This window comes from Corvus cornix, chromosome 1, assembly GCF_000738735.6.
Source record: "Corvus cornix cornix isolate S_Up_H32 chromosome 1, ASM73873v5, whole genome shotgun sequence".
In the NCBI taxonomy this organism is placed as follows: domain Eukaryota; kingdom Metazoa; phylum Chordata; class Aves; order Passeriformes; family Corvidae; genus Corvus; species Corvus cornix.
The window spans coordinates 68667646-68690948 of NC_046332.1; the positions used below are offsets into that span (position 1 = coordinate 68667646).

At 35.3% G+C, this 23303-nt stretch overlaps 1 protein-coding gene across 6 annotated transcripts in view; it reads left to right on the forward strand.

Moving 5' to 3' along the window:
* The window catches only part of SCEL (sciellin), a 69712-nt gene extending 46409 nt beyond the window's left edge, over positions 1-23303 (forward strand). For all 6 annotated transcript variants that reach the window (XM_019292163.3, XM_019292164.3, XM_019292165.3 and 3 more), the window contains 8 exons: positions 9338-9397; positions 11012-11068; positions 12073-12132; positions 13698-13787; positions 17184-17258; positions 18107-18215; positions 20484-20586; positions 21637-23303. In XM_019292163.3, the coding sequence (XP_019147708.3) occupies positions 9338-9397; positions 11012-11068; positions 12073-12132; positions 13698-13787; positions 17184-17258; positions 18107-18215; positions 20484-20586; positions 21637-21653 (571 nt within the window). In that variant the 3' untranslated portion in view covers positions 21654-23303. The remainder of the gene's footprint in view (positions 1-9337; positions 9398-11011; positions 11069-12072; positions 12133-13697; positions 13788-17183; positions 17259-18106; positions 18216-20483; positions 20587-21636) is intronic.

The window sequence follows — 23303 nt, forward strand, 5'->3', positions numbered from 1 at the left end:
TCAGTATAAAATAAGTGGAAAACGGCAATTGGCTTTCTAACAAACTGGTCAGTGATAAACAAAAATCTTTCAGAAGGGATTAACCTGGAAAGGATGTCAGATACTCTCTTTTGGCTAAAATTGTAAAAAATAAACCAAACCCAATTATTGTATTTCTTTTAAGGACAACAGTTAGATCTGGCATCCAAACACAGTGTGTGTGTGTATATGTATACCTATCTCACCTCTGAAGCATGGACATATGGACCTTCACCTGTTGGATATGATTAAGAGAATGGAATAGGCATCTCATGATGGAATAGGGCATCTATAGATACTCTAGGCAGCATAAGTAGGCTAGGACACAGAAAAAGTAAAGATAACTACTGCCTAATAATTGTGCATCTTTCAGAGCATAACAGGTCAAATCAGCTCTCTTGGTATCTCACAAATGCAGCAGCAGATGAGCACTACACTGGATACGTACAGAGACATTTTTCTGATTTCCTCAATGGGGGGGGCCTTTTATTCATTGCTTATCAAGTCGTTTTTGTGCTTTTTTCCACATCAGTGAAGATGGGAGATTCGCACACTGCATTTTTCCATTCCATAATTGTAGTAACTATTAAATGCAGGTGTTTAAAAACTGGCATTTTTAAAAGGACAGTATTCTGCAGAAAATCACGTTAAACCACTTCAAACGTTCTGAGGGTGTTTTACACAGTTTCAGTCAGGCTTTCATTAATGATTACAGTTAGTATTAAAAACATCTGTGTTTCTATAAAAAGGCTTTTATAATGGGGTTCACTTGTATTGAACTACACATCGTTACAGAAAGTAATGGTATTTGGCATAGTGAGCAACATTTACCAGGGCATTTACAAAGTTATTACCACCAAAGGATGCAGAATAATCAAAAAGCCATATTTCCATAAGTTCATAAACTGCAGAACTAATGAATTTATCTTTTATTTTTCATAGATATATCAGAATTAATTCATGTTAGACATACCTGAGGAAAAGCTTTTGAGGGGATAGTAACAGGGGCTATACAAGAGATTAGAGACAGATCTCACTCAGCTCTTAAGGCATCTGTAGTGAGATTGGTACCAGGGAAAGACTATTAGTCTGTAGGGGCAAAGGGCGTACTGCAGAAGCCCTTATATAAGTATGTCTTTTTTGGTATGCCAGCTACAGAAGTTATCTTGAAGAAAATATTTCAGCTGTATATTTGCAAGTATGTGGGTGAGAGAGGCAAATTCTAGGGAACAGAAGGGACTAGAATAAATTTTTCTGGCATAATTAAGAGAATCCTATATTCTGTACGTGTTTTTCCCCTAGTGTACAGTGTGACTCACTATTATTACTCCTGTCAGGTAGTAGAAAATTCAGACAATGCTCTAAATCTGTGTTTACTATGTTCCTTTTTAATGATACTCCTATTTGACCCAAGATGTGTTCCCAGCTCTCATTGCAACAGATTGTGAAAGAACAACACATTAATTATCTGTGCTTAAACTAACTGTTGTAATATGATCTCACATTTCCATGTCTATCAACATCCAGGAACTTTGAAAGTGGAAAAAATACTAGATCCAGGTTTTTTTTTTTTAAGTCATTAAAAAAAAAAAAAAATAGTGAATTACTATTGACTTGGAATTTTCCAAACCAATGGAATTAAAACCATGATGTCAGGTCTCCTAAATGACCATTTATTGACAAAACCTTTCTTGTTCTAGAGCTACGTAAAGCACAAAACTGAAAGAACATGTAGGTGCATTTTGCAACATTGGCTAGATATGTGTTCTTGTTAGACTGCCATCCCTGGAAGTATACAAGGCCAGGTTGGATGGAGCTCTGAGCAACCTGGTCTAGTGAAAGTTGTCCCTGCCCATGGCACAGGGGTTGGAACTGGATGATCTTTTAGGTCCAGCCCAAACCATTCTATGGGTCTATGAGATAGGCGATTCCAAAGAGCCACTAGAAATATTCAAAGGAATTCTCTTAGGTGGGACTAAAGTTTAGATGGCAAAAATTTAAGGCATGGCTCCTGCCTGAGTAATTTCTGTGTGAATATTCTTTTGGGATGTCTTCTATTTGCTCTGACTTTTTAGCTAGACCATCTGGAGACCTCTAAAATTTTCTGGAGCACACCTGTGTGCCTCAAAAATCGTTGGAAGCAAGGATACTGAACAGAACTCATATAAGCACACCCATCATTCACTAGCTTGCTTTTGCTACAATGACAATTGTTTCTTTATGGTAAAGTGAAGTGGCTTTACACTTTCTAAATTGCTTTTGATAGAATAAATCAATACAGTAATTTTTAATTTTTTAAAATTTTTTTATTTCAGCAGAAGGTCCTTCCAAGTGACAGGCTCCTTCTGTCTCTCAATTTTGATAGATTTGGCATTCACTGTAATGCTGGTTTGCAGCTTTTCTGCCTGTTGATACAAATGATTCACTGTTGCACAGCTTCTGTGAAGAGATTCAAGCACATTATTCCTAACTGAAATGTTAATACAGTGTTTCCAGGGTCATACGTATCCTTCCAGAAAAATGGAATAAGTTGTCTTTTTCCAGTGATCTTTCCCAGTCTATCTCATATAAAACATTCTGATCAACAGCTTCTTCCTCTGTATTTAACTCCAAAATCCTCTGGGCTAAGCATTACGCTGGTTTTGGCACAGTATGAATTGGCTTTCACAGTTGACTGCATTGCTCTTCTGTTCCCTACCCTCAGAGGTTATTGATGAAAGGTCTGAGTGAGGGCTCCTGGCACTGATTAATGAGCATAACAATGTGGAAGGAAATACACCCTGCTCCAGGATAAATGCCAGTCTTTCCTCAAAAAATTCCTTTATTCATTCTCAGTTATACTGGTCAAAACCTGATACAAGGACAGTAAAACAGCCATAACATCAGATCAAAATTCAGCTGGGCCCATGATGTTAAACTTTACCCAGTAAGATGCCTGACACATTTAATATACTCTAGACCAACTCTTTTAGTTCAGAGTTGGAAGGTCCACTTGGCAATTGGTTGTTTTTGTCTTGTCCTGTGCTGACATGACTAGTTCAGAAATGTCCTTATGGTTTTAGCCAGACTTTCTTAGAGAGGTCTTTGTGTATTCCATCATGTCAGAAGAAGCTGTCGATCGGAATTCTTTGTAGGTCAAGTGGGAGAGATCACTGAGGAAAGGACATCAGATGCAACTTTTTTGGTATCACATTTGAAAGTGTTCTATATATCTTATTATCTATTAGAAAAAGAGAGTCCTCCCAGTAGTTTTTATAATTCTGGTCAGTGCTTTTAATCAGAAAACCAATGCAGATCTGTTAAAAACACTATGCATGACTCCTTTAACAGAGCTGCTTCTGGATTGCTCATGATTATGTTGATGATGACAGAGTGACTAGATTCAAAACCTCACTGAGTATGCCTGGATTTGACATCAAGTGGCCCAGTCATTAAAGGCATTCCAGCAAGTCTGAAATATGCATGGTCCTTCAGACTTCTAGTCCATATTATAACACTTACAATATTGGTGCTTGGGTATTATGTCAACTGTTGGTGTATCAGCAAAGATGGATGATGAAATTCTAGGGAACAAGGCAAGAATGCCTTCAAGAATTAGGGAATATTTGGAACTGGATAGAAGCTCAGGACTTTAACAGATTAGGTAAATATTCACTGAATAATGAGGCAGTCGTGGGCTCATACTCTACTACCTCATCCTTGAGGTTCAAGAGCTTAGCTGGGGTCTGTTTAAAATTTCGTTATTCACTCCCACAATTTCACTTCAGCACTAAGGACAGTCAGAAAAATGTGATCAAACTTTTTAAGATCTATTTTTATTGATGCTTTCTTCATTGCCTTCAGAATTTGAGAATACAAATATTAGAAAGATTTTCATTGCTTTCTCTAAAGAATAACATCACTAAAGCTTTTTTGCCAGTGTGATTCATGTTTCCTGCTTCTATGCCATTGGAACTTTACCTGAATGTTTTCAAGATTAAAAAAAAAAACCCCAAGAAATCAGAAAGAACTATGAGATGTGCATGAATGTGTGGATCGGATTCATTTGTGTTTTCCATTTTGATGGTGATCTGACTTGGCACCAGTTACACCAGAATTTCAGAACCACTATCCACTGAAATAAGTGAGATTCACAATAATCACAAGCATAAATCACAGAACAGAAGGACTGAAAAGTATTAGATCTCTATCTCAAGCTGAGTTAGAAATCAAATGCAGACTGAAAAGCAAAGCGAAATGTAGACAATTCAATTTCTCTAACTTTTTGATACAGAGCATAAAAGGAAAAAAAAAATCACACTTTGTGATTATATATGACATTCATTTTTCTACTTTTAAAGATTGCTTACTGAAAATGTCCACAGATCTTTCTTACATTAAATCAACAAAGGCATGAGGTATCTAACGTTAATAGAATCAGGTATTGCCAAAGACACTGTTCCATAAAGAAGGAACATTTGCTGATATTGATATAGGATCAGAGATATTAAGCTTTTGAAATTTAGCTGATTTCTGAAGAGCTTGTCACACAAGCCTTATATAATTTCCCTTTCTGTTTGTGTCTGAGAGGCATAGGGGTCCAAGATATAGGAGAATAGGAATTCCTGGTTAAACTGAGCCATAAATTTTGCATGCAGCCTGCCTTGACAGCTTTTTTTAAACCGATTTTAGTTACGTTTTTTGCTAGTCTTTTATTCTGCTGGACTGTCTTCATTAGTTGTCAGATTTCTAATCCTATTTTACACAAGCAGCTAGAGGCAAAATAGCAGACAGCAGCAGCAAAGTTCCTGGCTGACAAGCCTATAGCATGAGGCCCTCAGTGGCCCAGTTGCACATGTGTTTTTCTATCCTTCAGGGAGGGGCTTAATTTGGATTCACAATGCTATTTTGAGCATTTTTCTGCAAATATGTTGTTAAAGTCAGAATAGGCGCTTTTTTTTTCAGCAGGTGGTCACTTACAAACAGAAAAGTAAATTAATCAATAGAATTGTCTTCCATACTTTAACAATAACAACAAGCGTACCTAGGTCTTAATCCAAATCTTAATGTTTCTATTTTATAAATTAATTAATTTTCTCCAGTACCTGAGATCCTTTTGTACAATATGTGATACAAAATTTTCTGTACTGCCATTCCAAATATTTTTATGTAGAATACAAAAATACATGTTAGTTATTCTGAGTTAGGTGCTCCTAAAAACTTCAGTCATGTCCTGAGTTTTTTATTAAAATATTTCATCCTATTGAATTGTGAGCAAACTATATATTCTCCTCCTGGCAGGCTGTCTGACCTACCTCATTCTCATCCATTTCAAAAACATTCACTCTAGGCAGAGTGTTCACAGGATTTAATGGCTGTCTCAGAAAATACTATACTTGGAGGTGGCATCCTTTGGAATGACCTATGAAAAATGTCAACATCCATTACAGGCCACCTACCATATTTGAAAGATATTTCCCCTATATTGTCTAAATTGCTTTGTATAGAAGTTTTATGCTGCTGTTTTCCATCATCATCTATGTTTTAAAAAGTTGTTGACAAATGTAAGAAGTATGAATTCAATTCAGCCAGCCTTGGACACCAAAACAGTTTATTTTTTCAAGTGAAAATTAATACTTGCAACTGGAAATCCTTCTCCACAGGAGCCTTTCACTGCATCTGATACTCTGATATTCAAAAAGCTTTTTTAATGTATGAATATAGGTTAGTGTTTTTCTACTTTAATACTTGTCACCTCTTTTAGAAGTATTAAAAATGATCTAAGTTATATTGTTGATTTTTAACACAGTAACAACTCTCAAATGAAACCTAACCTGTAATTCCGTTTAGGTTCTGTAATGCAGATCTACTCTAATTTTTAATGTGAGGCTGGATTATGTTCTAATACCAACACTGGTTGATAGCACTGTGTGCTAATGCTAAAGTAAACGTAGCTTTGCTAACAAAGAGAGATTTAAAAAGTCAGCAAAAGTATGCCACGAGCACAATCAGATAAATTCTGAGTTATGCACCCTGTCATGCAGTTTTTCCTATCTTACATTTTGTCCTTTTATAAATAACAGCTCTTTAACTTTAGTTGCTAATAACCTGAACTATGCTCGAACCAGTAGCTTGCAGTAGTGTATCCTATGTCCTCTGCTTTTCACTAAGGCAGCCACCTCAAGGCAAAGAACTTGCTGGATGTCAGTCCTGGTTACTTGCTGCAGTCATGTCAGGATGTTTCATGAGGCTGAAAGTTTGAGAAATGTTACCAGTACAACAAATTAGTATCTTCCAAGGTTCTCTTTTACAGAACTTTTGTTTCATATGAGCCATAACCTTTAGCTGAACAGGTCAGTCTGCTTGTATTTTTGTGTGGAAATCTGCAGCTGCAATTGTTTCTGTTCACTTATTAGGACACTTCAGAGTTCATGTTCTGTGAATCAGGCTGTAGATGATAAGGAGTGCACTAGTAGCCTCACCTAGGTAACAAGTAAAATCTTCCCTGCAAGCCAGTCAGTGCACTGGGGTGCTCAAAGCACCGACAAGAACAAAATAACGTGGCAGGAAGTAACAAAATGCTGTCAGCTGCAAAGTCATGATGATTTAAAGATTACAGAGGGGAACCCACTCATCTATCCTTTGAGTTGCACCAAGGATTAATGTGGGCCAGTACATGCATTTCTGAAGGAATAGGTCTTAAATTACTGGAAATTTCTTTCCCCCAGTATTTCCAATCAGGCAGTAGGTCAAGTTTGAACTATTTTAGATAACTCCTCATTATTTTTTTGAAAACTGTGCGAAGTGAACAAAGCAATTTAAGGTAAAAGAAATCTGAAGTTACGTGGAAAGAGTGTTAAAATACATGTGAAAACTTAAAAAGAACATGTTTTAGAACCAGAATCTTTCCTGCTCATCTCAAAGGAGCTTCTTCCCCCCCCTTTTGACAGAAAGTTGCTGCCTACAAGAACAAATATATGGGTGATATAACTTTTCAGTGTTCTAAAATAAATCTCTACAGCATTATTCATTCAATTATGTAGTATTTGATACTACAAAGATTAAGACAGAAAGTTCTAGTATTTGGGCCTTGTTGTGGGAGCATATTTTATCTGCGTTGTATTGGACTGTTTTGGTAAGAAGGCTTCTTCGAGTAATGTATCTAATTCTGAGAGAAATACTCACAGAAATTATTAAAAAATACAAAACTTAAAACTGAAAAAAAGTGAACAGAATATTTTATATCTACACTATGAGTAAAAATTTCAAATATATCTCTATTACTGAGCTAAATCTCATTAAAAGCATATTGGAATTTGGTTCTCCAAATGCTTAGACGCCTTTGACAATCAGACATAGGAAAGTACAGACACAGTGGCCTGCAGGGCACAGCTTTGCTACTGTCAGAGCTTTTCCATTGCTCCACGCTGGGAAAGTCAGCAGAAGTCAGCAGAAAGGCTACTGATAACTGTGCTGAGTAAACTGCATATAAGCCTGTGATTGCAGCCGGAATGAATAGGAGCCCCAGATCTGCTTTCTATGTTTTGGGTGAATATACAATGCTGAGGCTGATGTATATGTGCAGGTTGCACAGCACATAAAGATCATAACTGAGATAGCTGCAATTTCAAAGCTTCGGTAGACTTTGTAGAAGACTTTAAATGAACATTTAAAATACCTCTAAGAACAGAAACGAATGGAGGATGCAAGAGACAAGAATAATAATGCTTATTTTACTCAAGCCAGACACATGCACAACTGTTTTTTTTGGCTTTTTTTTAATAAAAGTCGCAAAAATATCAATTAAGTAACTACCTGAGCTCTTATTTACACTTACTATAATTTTAGTGTTGCTACCTTCACGTAGGGAGGAAGCAAGTTGCCATCCAGTTCACCAAGGAAAGGATATTTTTGGATAACTGCAAGGCTTCCGTTTCTGAAGGAATACTCTGAAAAGTGATAAATCTGTGATGATATAAAGAGAATTTCCAAAACTATATAATTTATTAATGACTGGTACGGAATTCTAGCTAAATGACAGTAGACTCTCTTTACGCTGAACTGTTTAATTCCTAAACAAATGGAGATCTTGATAATCTTATCAAAGAGAGCCCCAAATCTGATAAACATGATCAAGAAGAAACCTGAAAGGCTACCTTTATCTTTCATGGAGATGTTGTTTCATGACAGAGCAGGTCAGAATAAAAAGTCAGTAAAGAAACATACTGCTATTCATAAGGAAACATAAAGAACATTGTTGATTGCCAGGTTATAGAACAGGTCCTATAGGAGGTCATATAATCAAAGGCATCGTTCTTTCCCCATTGCTTGCTTTTGAGAAGTAAACTTACCATTTTTTGTAGCGAGTTAATGTTATTAGATGCTAGCTTTTTAAGCAAAGCTGCTGGAAAAATTTCAGTAGAGGAGTTTGCATTTTGAAAATGCATTTTCACAGAAATGAAATGCTTTACAGAAATGTTAACACCAGTACAATCCTTTGAAGGAAAATAAAGGTACTCAAAGAAACACTCCATGTTTTGCCTTGATACTACTAAAAGTTCAAAAGTTCATTTAAAAAGTATGAAATACCTTAATTTAAATTTCTATTTTTAATAGTTGCATTACATTAATATATTTTTAGTATTAGTATATTGAAAAAGGGAAAATTAATTTACCAGACAGATCTAATTCAAGGAAGATTTTTTTTCTTACATCAGATAGTAATGATAAATCACATTCTATCTCTTGTGTGGAAGTGCAAGAATCAGTGGGTGTAACTAGATCTCAGCATCCCTCAGTTTAAACATTAAATTTCTTGTGAGAAGGGAGAGTTTATTTGGGAAGGACCTGGTCTAGACAGCCTACCAAATAGACAAAAGAACTTTTTTTTTAATTTATACAGAAAGACCTAGACCATAATTACTTTTTAGTTAAGATACGATTCACGCACATATTGGCAGTACTTGGTTCATTGTACTATGTGGTTAAGATTTTTTGTTATATCATAACATCTTAGAGGTCAGGCACTCTTTGAAGTTGTCCACAATGCAAGTTCAGCAGGAATTATCCTTTTTGACATAAGTACTAGGTATAACTTCTTGCTTCCAAAACATAATTTGGTGCTTTTATTCCAGAAAGAGTATGTGCTTAATGTGCATATGGTGGGCATATTTCTGTATCTATACCTTTGAATTACTAAAATGATGGTCATCAGTTCAATTTTTTCTTTCACAAAAAATTTGTCAATTATAACTTTTTCTAAAATGAGTATTTAATTTGACTAATTGACAGCTGGCTATACTAATTGTAATTTGATCTGGGTTTTGTTCTGTCTCTGAAGGAACCAAGACCTCGATAACCTCAGCAAAGAGAATCCAAGTTCTTTCACAAGTGACAAGGAGTAAGTCTTCAAAGTTCCTCAGGCCGTACTTTTCTAAGGCAGTGAGTAGTTTGCAACTATGAGAATGTCAGGAAAGGTAATGTTGCTAATCTGTAAAAAGTTTATAGATTAATAAGTAGCATTCCTTATACAGAAAGATGAATATAAAAAAATACAGATTAATTCACTGGCATGTGCACTACCAGCTGAACAAGTACTACCTGTGGCAAACTTTCATACATGCCCTATGTGCTCCCACAATTAAACAGTTGCTGAAATATTCTGATACGGTTAGAGAAGGGGCAGTAAACAAAATACTGTAGAACTCATGGATGGTAAGTGTTGCCCAGCAAGATGTAACAAAGCATTTCAATCAGCAAGGGAAGTGATCCATAGAGAACAGCTTGAACTTTCTTTTCTGAATAGTGTGTCAGTTCAATGAGTTTCAAGCCAAGTTTCTGGAGGTCTGCAAGCAGCCCTCCAGCACAGAGAAAGGGATGAACTGGGGGGGTACTGTGCTACTAAGAGCTGTGTAATATTTGTCATACTGAGCACTCATATTCTACAGATAAATTTCAAGAACCGTGTTCTAAACAGTAACAGCACATAAATGTTGCCAACCTGTGCCCATCTATTTTGCAGTAGACAATCTTACATATATGCATACATGTACATATAGATGTACACTTAGCACTAAACTCTGACTTAAGTATCTTTTTTTTTTAAACGTTCATTCACAGAGAACTTATTAGGATAGAGTCCAAGGCTTTGAGACACTACTGAATTTTAGGAGTATCCAAAATTTTAAGCCTATCATGGATTGAAGTGACCAAATAATGAATTTCACAGAGCTAACTTGGCCTTTTGTTTTGCTCTCTACTTCTATTCAAAGAGAATCATGGGGCTTTTCTTACAGTAGTTACGGTGTTTTTCGTAAGTCATTCCATTTTCTAATTCATTGAACCATTTTAAAATAGTAAGGAAAACAGAAGAAAACCCTACCCTCTAGTTTAACTGTATTTATGAAATCAAAGAAAATGTTTCCTTTGTGTAAAATATGTGAATCTTCAGATACTGACATTTTCAACATACAGACATGATCAGTGCATTCATTGTTACACAGAGGTAATTTCTTGTCATTCCAGACACAAAATTTTGGACATTTGGCCATATATTTAGGTGTTATCTTAAGAAGCTAAAGTTTCTTAGTTTAAATTAAAAATCATTTTTTCAAATAAATGATGCAAACATGGATTAAGTAGCTTGGAATCTGCAAATTAATTCCAAATTCTTTGAAAGTTCATGTTTCTTCTTCACTGTCTTCATTGGCAAAGAACAATCTTAAACCATGGCATTGATACAATTTTAGAAAGCATTTTTATTTTCTTGGATATACTAGATAATACTTTTTATAAATAAAGAAATAAATAGTACAGAACTTTATCTTGCTAGGGGAAAATTACAAACATTTTTTCTTCAATAACATATGTGTTTGCAAATTTTGAACATAAAATTAACTAACAATTTACTTTTTTCTTTTAAATGGGTGCATAAATATATTTCTTTCTTTTACGACATTTTATCCCTTCCTAGACAGGGGGAATATCTTAACAGTTCTATTTGGATTTCTTTCAGAGGAAAAGACCTTCCTGATTTTACTGGAAAAAATACTGCTGATCAGGAAAATAAGAGGCAAGCCTGTCATAATCTTTCCCTTATACACTTATAAAATATTTATGATTGATTGGATATTAGCATTAATAGGTACTGTTCCATAAAAATCATTAGATTTTTATTTATTTTCAAATGAGAACCACAGTGACCTTTTTTCAAACTTAAACGATTTGTCAGTGGGTAATATCTTTTATTATAGAGCATTTAATATGCAATATTAATGTAAAATTCTATTTTATATACATATGTTGACATATGAAATGTGTTATATTAAATAAGCTTTTTGTGGAGCCAATGATTGATGAGTTATTGGTATAAATGTGGCCATATAGACCTAGAGATTGTATACAACCCTAGATAACAGCAGTTGGAAGAGGGATTTGGGCTGGATATGGTAACAAAGCAAGGGACACACTTTGGCAGCCATTTCCATGGCTCATGGTACTGATGCCTGAACTGCATCAAAGTCTGTTTCTCAAGTTAAAATGACAGAGCCACAGTCAGTTTGGAAGATGTAGGCAGGACCTTCACCTGTAGTATGGCACCACAATGTGACACAGTGGTCATAAGCTGAAACAAGACATTCTGACTGGATGTATGGATGGCTGTCCAGCAGTGGAGCAGCTTGCTTGGAGAGGTTGTGCCATCTCTCTCCTTGAAGGTTCTCAAGACCCAACTAGAGGAATACCTGAGAAACCTGGTCTGACCTCAGTGCTGCCCCTGCTTGGAGCAGAAGGTTGGACTAGAGAGCTCCTGAAGTCCCTGAATTCCAGCCTGAATTATCCTGCAATACTATAATGGACTTGACATTTTTGAGTCATTTGTAATTCTTTTGCAGTGTCACATTGGAAAGAAAATGAAAAATATTAAAGCCTGAACAGATGACTACTCATTGTAGTCAGGAGTCTTACCTGAGAAATGCATACAATTTGTTCTTCTTCAACGTAAATAATTCAGTCCATTTAATATGTTTAGATTAAATTAAATACTTCTATTAATTCTGAAGTTTTTCTCACTTTCAGAGAGGAGGACCATGGTGATCACACTGAAGTAAAGTCTGCTGATGACCAAAGTAAAAAGTGGTGAGACTCAATTCATAGTTCTCTCTAAAGATTAATGATCAAATATCAAGACATGTCGCTGTTTAGGAGTATCAGAAAATGTGAATTCCTAATATAAGCAAACAGAATTTGCCCAATGTGAGATATTTCATTATTTCTAAATTGTTTATTTTTATAAATAATAAATAATTTATAATTGATTATTTCTAAAATGTGCCTGATTAACCAAATATAACAATAAAGCTGCATGTATTTTGATAAGAAATGACTCAAGCCTATAATCTTTCACGGAGAATGAAAATGACTAGTGACAAGATCCTCCGAAGTATTTTTGTGTTTATCTAAGTGTTCCGTGAATTCAGTTGCTGGCATCTCAAACAAATATAAGTAAATGAATTCCCAGTATAAAAGCTTTACTGCTACTAAATTTCATTATTTACAAAAGGTAGGATCCATTTTGGTCAATTAAAGTGATATTAGTATTATGTTTTTAGGTACCAATCTGATGGTATCTTTTTTGAGTCTTCCATTTAGTTTTATATGCACATGAAGAGGAAGAAAATAACTATCTGTATACATAGGCAGTTTTACTATTTTTTATTAGAAAGTATTTTTATCCCAGCAATTCTACTTGACAGTCTGACCAGGGAAGCATCTCCAGTGAAAGAGTTTCTTTCAGTTCTGACAGGGGCCTGCTCCATCAGGAGTTGGGCACAATGGAGGTGCTGCTTCTTGCAGCACTGCTCTGCATATAAAGCACAACAAGCACTGAGCGAGGGGCGTTCAGCAGAGCCTCAGTTCTTGGCAAGCTCGCTGAAATAATCAAGCTGCAGCCCACACATCCAGAGTTAAGGCATATAATGATCATGTTGTTCCAGAATATAACCTTTGGCAGAACCAAACAAGAGCAGCCTTTGTCTGAGCTGCTTTGTAAAATCATCAAAAACATTATTAGCACGTATACCTTAAATCCCATAATTTGTATGACAAGGTCTATTTTTATGTTTGTTTGCCTGACATGTTTTGTGGCAGGGAAAACTGCAGGAGGCAAGGTTTCTCTTGCTTGATCGTAGTCCTGCTTTTTGAAACAAGTCTACATATCTGTTTAGTTGGTCATTTCTAAAAACATAACTGTAGAATATCCAACAAAAGAAAATTTGGAACTAAAATATAGTAAGCCTAAGAATACAACATTATGGAATACTGAAAAGAAAATGTGGAATGCTATCAACGACTGAGACATTATTGCGCAGTTGAAAACCCCAGTGGGCACTTTGAGGAAACTAGAGTTCAATTAAAGTTAGATGAAGTTTCCAATATGAATATATATCAATATATCAGCATAAACTGGAAGACTTAAAATTACAGGTCAGTGACTGCATTACTTTTCACCAGCAACAATTTAACAAAAATAAGATAAATTTCTTTTACCAACAATTTAACAAAAATAAGATAAATTTCTTTTACCTACTTGTTCTAGTCCAAGCTTCTGCATTCATGACTTAGTGTAAATTAAAACTATGTAGCTGAAAATGATTTCTAAAAAGTGTTTCTTTTCTTGTTGTGTGGATTCTTTTTTATTTTAGGATAATTGAGAAAGCATATGAAAACCCTCCAAGGGCTCCAAATAATCTCCCAGAAACAAACTACTCTAGTAACAGTGAAAGAAAGACCAGGTACTGTGGACAATGAATTAAGTAGTGTAATGTCTAAAGTGTCATTTCTTGGAAAAAAATTAATAAAAAACTTTTTTATGCAAGAAATTTAGGGTATGCTTGGAAGCTCACATTGGTCTCTGGAAACATGCCAGCCCCTTTCCAAATCTGCTTCCAGGATCCCAGGCACAGAAGGTCACAAATCCTAACTCTAGTGCACAGAGTGGGGAGCACAAGACACACCCTGAGTAGCTCTAGAAATGTAGCTGAAACATAAAATTTAGGACAGCAGCTAGGCCGGAATTCTTATATAATCAATAGAAAAAAGGCATTTCCTGAATGCTCTTATTTCTTATGAACTTGTTTCTTTGTGAGACTGTAAGGAAAACATTACACTCTTCACTCAAGTGCCTTATTAAGTTCCTAAACCTTTATGGGACAAATCTGAACCCATGTATCATCAACCTAATCACTGAAACTGTGGCATGGGATTCTGACTTTTGACCAAGATCAAACTGTTTTAAAAAACATTTTTCTTGCAATGCTCATGCTCTAGCTGGATTCTGCCTCTACAAACCCACATACTGCAAATCTGAGTGAAAAATGTGACGTAGGGATATTTAATAGAACTAGTTGAACACCCGGTCTGTTGGTAACAGGAAATAATTGAAATAAAAGAAATTATATCTTGTTCTTTAAGGTCAAAATTACTTTCAAGAAATATGACAACAAAAAATACAACATATAGTTCTGGAATGAAAGACCATTTTGGATTAGGAAAACCTCTCTTCTGTATCAATCCACTCATCTATATGGATTAATTAGGTGTTAATGTAGGAAGGATTGTTTAAAGACATAACCTATACGTTGTATTGCTGTATAACAGTTGCGAACTGCCTGAGTCAGGGCTGATGACTCAGCAGGGAGAGGAGAAATCTTCTACTGAGCCTTACTGACAGGGAAAGTAAAAGTCACAGTGTGGTACTTTATGGAACCTATGGTCAATGTCCCCATCCTTATCCTTATGCACACCTGATCCTTACTGTGGACATAAATGGGCCCGGAATCTTTAATCCCTGATATTCTTAATTTGCTGTAGGAGGTTAGAGTACAATTGAAATTTGTGTATTCTGAAAATTCGCCATGACCTTGAAGGAAAATCCCATAAACTGACTGAGAATAAAAGCAAAGCCAAAGAGCATACAATTTAAAATTAAAAATGAATATTCAACAGGAAAATTATTTAGCATTTTTCAGAATTTTGCGCACATACAGGCTCTGAGTTACAATATTCTCTTTATCTTTGAAAGTCAAAATAGAGAACAGTAATAGAAGAATGGCAGGACAAAGTGCTGAAATTTGCAATGTTACCTTACAGTTGACAGAATGTATACCCTCTACCTGAAGTTCTAATCCAAATTTAATTCATGAAAACTTATTAAATGAATGGTCTTTGTAGGTTATTCTTTCAGGTTTTATGCAGTAGGTTTATTGTTACAGAGGGTTTATTGTTAAGTAGGTTGCTGTATGAACAAGTCACACCATAGCAAGTAAAGGAGTGACTGATACGAACGGAAAGAAGGGACGTGATCAGATGCACAGTTCTCAGGCTATACTGGGACTCGGTTTTCACTTGGTGTCTCGTCAAGCTGTCAGACTATGCATTTATTTAAATGTTCGCAGTTTTCTTACTATTTCAGTTGACAAGGTTAGAAACTGATGCTTTGGAAATGTTTTTGCTGTAGCTTCAACATTTTTTGTTTTATACACTCCAGTTATGGTTTTTTTTCCTAAGCTGTGGTTATATATATGTTTGTGTATTTCAACCATAATACCCCAGTCAGTTAGTAAAGTCCAAGGGATGCTCTTCTCTATAGGAGGACACTCAAGGAAAGTATTTTTCTCTATACAACTTCCCGTAACATAGCGTTACTTTCAGGCATGCAGCATGCAGATACCCATATTAAATTGAGTGTGCAATGCCTGAGATTCTGCAGTTAAATACAACAAGTTAAATAGAAGATTTGGGAAAAATAAGCTTAACAACAAAAAAAGAAGCACAGGCTCATACTTTGCGGGAGTAGAGAAATTATACGCCTATGCCACTTTTCACTGTAGCAAGAAACTTTAGGCAATTGCACGACCAGTATACCCCACCCTGTGACATGTGTTGTGCACATTCTTGGTTAAGAGAATTTCTCAGCCAGAGAAACCCTTTCAAAAGGTGATCACTTAGCTTTAGTTTGCATTCCTACTTAGTAAGCTTACTTTCATCTCACCTGAAATGTAAATGACATCAAATGTTCATTTGATGAGATACATCCTCTGTGGTGAGCAAACCCAGGTTTGTTACATTCTGATTAAATAAAAAGCCTATTTTTATGTTCTATGAAACATTAATAAAACGTTTATCATTTCAGCTTATCAGTAACTGTGCAATTTAAAGACATTTCTGGTGTTGCACAGAAATCAAATAAGACATGTACTTTACAAAATACAGGTATGTAGAAAAGAGTATCTGAGCTTCGTAAGACCTTACACATGTTATCAATCTGTTATATTTCCCTGAAAAAAACCCAGTGTTTGGTAAATACATGATTATAAACAATTCCTCCTAACATTGCAGAACATTATTCTAGAGTGATATGAATCATGTAATAATTACTATATACCTTAAGAATTTCTGGAGAATAGGATAAATAAATCAATTCAGAAATCTTCAAAACATGTATGGCAATATTACTTCTTCAACTGTCGCATATATGTCCATCCCTTCCATGGAAACAAAACTGACACTTAAGTAACTTGGAAAATGGGACTTTTAGAAATGGAAGATTTAACTTCCCTGATAATTAAAGTCAGTATGTTCCTTTCTACTCTGATATAAGGAACAATACAGTTACTGTAGTGAACACAAATCACACATTGAACAGCCTGTGCTACAAAAGACCCTCTCTCTAATTCTAGGGACATGTTGTAATTTTGTTTGGCTGTTTGACAGCTCTTTGAGGACAAGTGAAAGAAGCAGAGGAAAATGAAAAAATGTAGTCTGTCACCATTTTCTGATATGTATCATTTAGGCTGAGATATCAGCACAGGAAACCCAATACTGTTATGCAAATTCTGCTCAATGGGCTTGTGGATTTAATTTTGAAATGTTAAGAATCATTCAAAAATAGACCACAGTCTAAGGACGCTACATTACTAATATTACTATATTACTAATTTACACTTTTTATTTGATATCTTATTCTTGATGGTTGTAAAAAAAACCAGAAAAAGAACTCATCACAAAGTATGATTTTTTTTTTACAAGCATGTTGTCTTAGTTTATTTTGCATATTAACATCAGTGTAGTGAAACCTTTAAGAAAATGTAGTACTGTATAGTGATTGCTATGCACTCTCTGCTTCACAGCAAATTATCATATGGTGCCTATGAAGAAAATATAACTGGAAATACTATCAAAACTGTTTATTCTACTTCTGATCGGTAAGTACACATTAATAACATCGTAGAGTACCAAAGGACACCGACATTTACATAAGCATTCAAGTCTTCAGACAAAAGAGCACAGTGGAAGTCACCATCATGAGACAGCTTTTCATACAAAGCTCTCTTTCAGTGAGATCTTGCCATCAAATCATTACCACAGTTCAGCAGCCTAATATTATGTTAGGCTTGTCACAGCTGACATTTTAAAATATCTATAGAAACAAGAACCAATGCCTTAAGTGACAGACTAGGCTTTGTGATTCTGTAGGTTTCTATCTCAGGCAGCCGCTTACTCTGCAAAATTTCCTTCCTTTGTAAGGATGGTCTCTGTAATGACCAAATTTATGTACAAATGTGGAGGAATAAGTTCACATGACAGTGCTGTTGAAAACTATTTTCACACCAGTAAGATTCAGGATATTTGCTCAGTCTGTTATAACTTACCTCATGGGGAAAAATAAGTAAAATTAAACCTGGAAATACCAAATCAGAAAATCTTGTATGCTTTCCAACATAAGGATGAGGAACTCTGGGGATGATTAAATATTAGTACAGTGGTTTGTCACTGACAGGAAAGGAGCAAGACCCATTGATTTTGTAATGCTAAACCAACACCAACAGTTATATCCAGATAAAGCAGAGAGTAATGCCACCATCACAGGAGCATGTGTATGACACCTGTCAACTAGAATGGAAAAAATACAGAAATGACATTTTTCCACTAATGGCCATTGTACAGTTATACAAATGTCTTTCCCACGCAGTGTGCTAACCTTACCAATTTTCTGCTTGAGATTTCAATAGCAGCTCTTTTTCTGACAGCTGATGTTATATTATACACACAGGAGTATAATTGGAAAAGATATATGTACATACTGCAGGAAGCCCTTGGGCATAGATGCCAAAATGATCTTAGATGCCTTGCAAATTTACTGTCACTCGACTTGCTTCAAGGTAAGAAGATTTCACCTGCTACCAAGAAATATAATTCGATTGTAATACCTGCATTATAGTACACATATAATAAGAGATTATTTAGGCCTTAGGCCTTCTCCACCTGTGAGAATAAGAAGGCTTGAGACTGGAGGAGAAGGTTAATGTAGGAAATACTAATTTCTCCATTTCCCACTCTTCCCTACACAATCCCTTCCTTTTTCTTTCTATCGCCCGGTCTCCTTCTCCCTCTACTCTCCTTCCCCTTGCCTCTCCTCCCTTGCAACCATAAGCAGGATAAAGGATGTAGCTGAATGTATTCTTAGAGTCCTACATGTTTTCAAGCCTTCAGGTCTGATACAATGAATTATATCAACTTACACTTTCTTCATACTGTAAAATTTTATTCAGTTTTTAATGAAATTTTGTAAATGTTCTTCATTGACATCTAAAACAGTCTTAATTATTAAAAAGTAGGCAATTTTTTCCTATTTCCATTAGGAATGAAAGCACAAAATAAATTTTTTTTTGTTTGCAATTCCAAACCCTAAGCCTCAGCCTAAAATTTGCTCTTAAGCTTTTCTCAGGGTATGCCTGGCAGTGCTCAGTCCCATAGTCTGTCTTCTTTCTGCCTCATTTGTCCTATTTCTGCTTGCATCTACACACAGAGTTTGTTGTTCTAACAAACAATACTTGGCAAAATCACTGCATTAGCATAGCTCATATTTCTGCCCAGTCCTGCACAGCTTTTACTTCTGCTTCTGACAGCAGTTCTCATCCCTATTTACCACATGAAAAGTAACACAAATCAGAATACAGCAGTAACGTTGCACTTCACATGTATGAAGCTGCACGTGCTTTTTGTTTACTGTGGACTTTCTGAGGTCTGTGAGCACTAGAAAAGCAATTTCTTCATGGGAACCACTATGTAATACCTCCTCCATACTATTATTACAAGTAAATATAAACTCCAGTCTGCTTCCATTTTCTTTAGACAGATCAACCCACATAAAGAAGAATGGGCTTTTCATTAGTTAGGAATAGTAACATGTTGGCAGTAGCTGAATTATCTGTTAAATATTTATGCTTATTTTTTAAACTATACATTTTTTTGTTACCTACTATCAACTGGGGACCTGTCTGGCCAGGAATATTCAGCTTAATTTTTGTATAACTAAAAACTTATGAAAGCATTGGCAAAAAAATTAGACAATTGATGTAGGTCTGTGGTTCATGCTTGTAGTTATGTATTTAGCTAAGTAGTGCAGTTTGTCATCATTAATATTCATTTAGTTCCTTACAAATACCCTGTGTCCATTAGAGATTTGCACACAGCTGACAGCAGTACACCATCTTCATTTCCTTTTAAAGGTATATACCAAAAGTGTAAAAATTCTAGCTAATATTGGTGATCAAAGCTTTGAAGACATGGCCATCCTTTTGCTGATTTGAACAAAGAAATATAAAATGAGTGAAGACAGCAGTTTATTTCAATAGCACCATAATACTAATGCTGATTTTTACTTACGAGTGGATAAAATAGCCGAAGAAACCAGAATTTACTGTTCTTTTATTAGATTTAAATACATACATAAATAAATAATATTATCTGGGCATCAAGATCCTAGTTTCTGTATCAAATTACTATGCTCCTTGATCCATTGTAGGCTTTCTTTGTGATCTTGGTAAGGCAGCCTCTGTGTGTATCTGTGTATTTTCATATGTGAAACATGGGCAATGCTCCTCGACCTCAAAAACTAGCTTTTTTTGAGGCATTTGTGAAAGCAGTGTCCAGATACTGCAAGAATGGGAGACCTGGTTAAGATAAAGCGACACAAAATATTTTGAAATAAGCAGGTTTAGATTCTTTAAGAGCTACTCTGAGTTGGATCTTTATGTGTGATCTTGCTTCTTTTACTCAGTGAAGAAAGAAAAGGATCTCAAAATGTTGATTCATCTTCTTGTAGGATAAACCCCTAAGCTAAGAAAGAGCAAGTACCCTTTGGAATTTCTGAGTAAAGGACAGGATTATTGAGTATAATGAGTACCTAGGCAACCAGTTGAGACATTGGTATCTGATTTTTTAGATGTCTAAAGATGAGACAGTCAGATACCTAACTTCCTGTTCTCTGAAACTACTCTTTCAGAGATCATTTTTTATCCTGTAGTACTCATAACCCCTATTCTGGTCTGGGGCTGCTTGTTTCCTAAAGGAAAGCATGCTGGGTATGAGTATTAGAGAAATTTTTCATTTTACTTTTTCTTCATTCTTTTACTGGTGTGTTGAAGTGCGAAGTATGTAAGAGACCTCTGGAAGATCTAAAAGCTGGAGACAGCATTTGGATTTACAAACAAACTGTGCACTGTGAGCCTTGCTATTCCAAAGTTAAAGGTAAGGCACAAGACATAAAATACTGAATGTAGGAAAAACAATTTAGTGAACTTCATTCAGATGACTTCAATATATGACAACACAGCTGTTGCTTTTGCTCATTTGTGTGAACTTAAACTTTTTCAAAGTATACAGTTCAGTAAGTCTGGGTGCTTAGGATGATATCCAACCCCAGGACCTAGACACAATTATGTTGTATCTGTGAGGGAGATCTTGGTCTCATTGCAAGTTCATCTCTTCAGGTATCACTGCAGAGTTGTACCTATGCAATCAGTAGAGACACCTGGAGTGAGGCAACAGCACCTTGCCCTGGAAGTGAGAATAAATTGCAAGGCCATGTGAGAATCAGATTGTTCTATTGAAATGAATAAGACAGGGTTCAGAGGTATTTTCACCTAGTGGAGTAATTGTGACCAGTAGAGAGAAGATACAAAATCCATGAAATCATAACAAAAATATTGCACTGTGATTGTGATTCTTAACTTTGTGAGGAGCAAAGTGAGCAAAAAAATGTGCAAGGCAGGGAAAAATAAACATTTTGTTTTATTAATTTTTCTAGAAGTTGCTAGATTTTAAGTCTTCTCTCTTCATGGCAATCATTATTTCATAATACAATAAATCAGTACCTCTGTACCAAATTAAGGCAAACAGAGATGTAGATGAAATGCTCTGATAAGCTGGTTTTCAACTATGTAATTCTGAGATAAGATCATGTTAACTAACTAAAATTATATTAAAAATTTGTTTTCTGAAAATAGTTTGTATTATTAAGCCATTGCAAAATCTGATGGGAATGGCGAATTTTGCAGCTAATCAGATTAGAAAGTTAATAAGGCATGGTAACAGTTATAACACTGTAGAAAGACATACCAAGGGTCTGTATACTAAGCATAAAAAATTGACATGTCCTATTTTATGAAATTACAAGATAAACAGTCGTACTTCAGTAGACATTCTAAAAAAGAAAAAAAAATTCTAAAGTTTCCTTGTAGGACATTTAGAGTATACTGCTTTGCTTGGCATCTCTGACCAATCTTTTCTCTCTTGCAGAAAAATGGATCTACTAATTTTGACATACAGAACGCATGATAAAGAAGTTACTGTTGTTTAGTTAATTGTACTGGCCTGTTAATTCAAAACACTGTGGGAAATTATTCACTTTTACTTCTGGGAGTTTTCTAAATGAAGTCCTACTGCATGGTTATCAAAGGAATTAATTTAACGAGAATTTAGATGCACTTTCATACACACATTGCAGGAAGCAAAACAAGATATTGGTCAGTATATTTATCAGATCTGTGAAATCACAAAATCGTACGTAAAATCAATGATAAATTACTGAAATTTTCTGAATGTCAGGACACTCCTACATATTTTGAAGGGGTTTCATACATGTTTTGAAGGGTATGTATTTTCTTTTGTGAAAACATATCTCCTCCAATATAAAGATCTGTTGGCTTACTATAGCATGAACGGGATTCATCTCGTCAAGATTAGCTATTTAGAAGTCAGCAATTCAGTTTAAACTAGTGTTTTCATGAAGAGGGATGTGGGTTCATACTCCACCTTCAAGGAGAGACATCAACCTCCAGAGGAAGGTTCCTCTCAAGTAACTTAAATTATAAGTTTGAAATGAAACAAATTATCTTTGGAAAATGCATCTCTATTACTGCAGGAGGATTCTAGACAAAAATTGATAGAGGGTTTTAAGTAGAACAACCCCACTCCATGTTTGTAATTTTGGTAACTATTTTATCATCATTTTTTTAAGAAGTGCACACTTAATAGTTGACATGAAATAATGAAATACATACTTTGCATGATATTATGCTGTATTTGTCTTTCCTACTTTATTAAATTGACTATCTAAACACTTTGGATGGATTCATCTCGCCTAAATTTATATATCTACAGTGTAGACTTTTGTTTCTGAGTAACTTGATCTATTCTGTCTTATATAGAGAAGCAGACATTTTTAGGAAGCAATTCAATTGGTCAGATTGCAAACGTCCATTTTACTGTGACGTTAACCCTGTATGAATGTACATCTTACTTCCACAGTTTGCAAAGGAACCTGGAATGAAGAGCTCAGATTTCTAGACATCTACACTAGGTCAGATACACTCCTTCCTTTGAGACTACAGTGAAAGTATTTTCCTTTTGGAGAGTATATGTGTATACAAGTATAGAAATCAAAAGAAGAATTCATGCTTTGTTGTAATATGTTGCCGAAAATAATCAATAGTTCAGTAGCTTACTGGACAGACGAAGGTATTGACTACTAGTCTTTGTCATGAGATGCTTAGAAGATTATGGTTATTCAGAACTGATTTTTCTGCCTTACATCTCAGTTTAAAAGGACTTCCTGGATATGACCATGACAGAGTTAGTGTTTGGAGGCTACTGGACCTAGGCAAGAGCTTAGAAGCATGCGAAGTATTAAAGCCATAGATTAATAATGGTGAGTGGCTGTCCCAGTCAAATTCTCTCTCCATGACTGCACATTTCATAGTGGAGGCAGGAGGTATGGATGTCAGTGTAATTTAAACCATTGGGCCTGCAGCTGGATAAGGATGTAATCGATCTTGTCTGGCTTAAAGGATGTTCAGACTGATTATGCAATGGAGACATGAGACAGTAGATATTTTGTTTTGTTAATTTTATGAATACCTTATGAATTAATGTCAATAGCTCAAATAAATCTGTAGTTATTGATA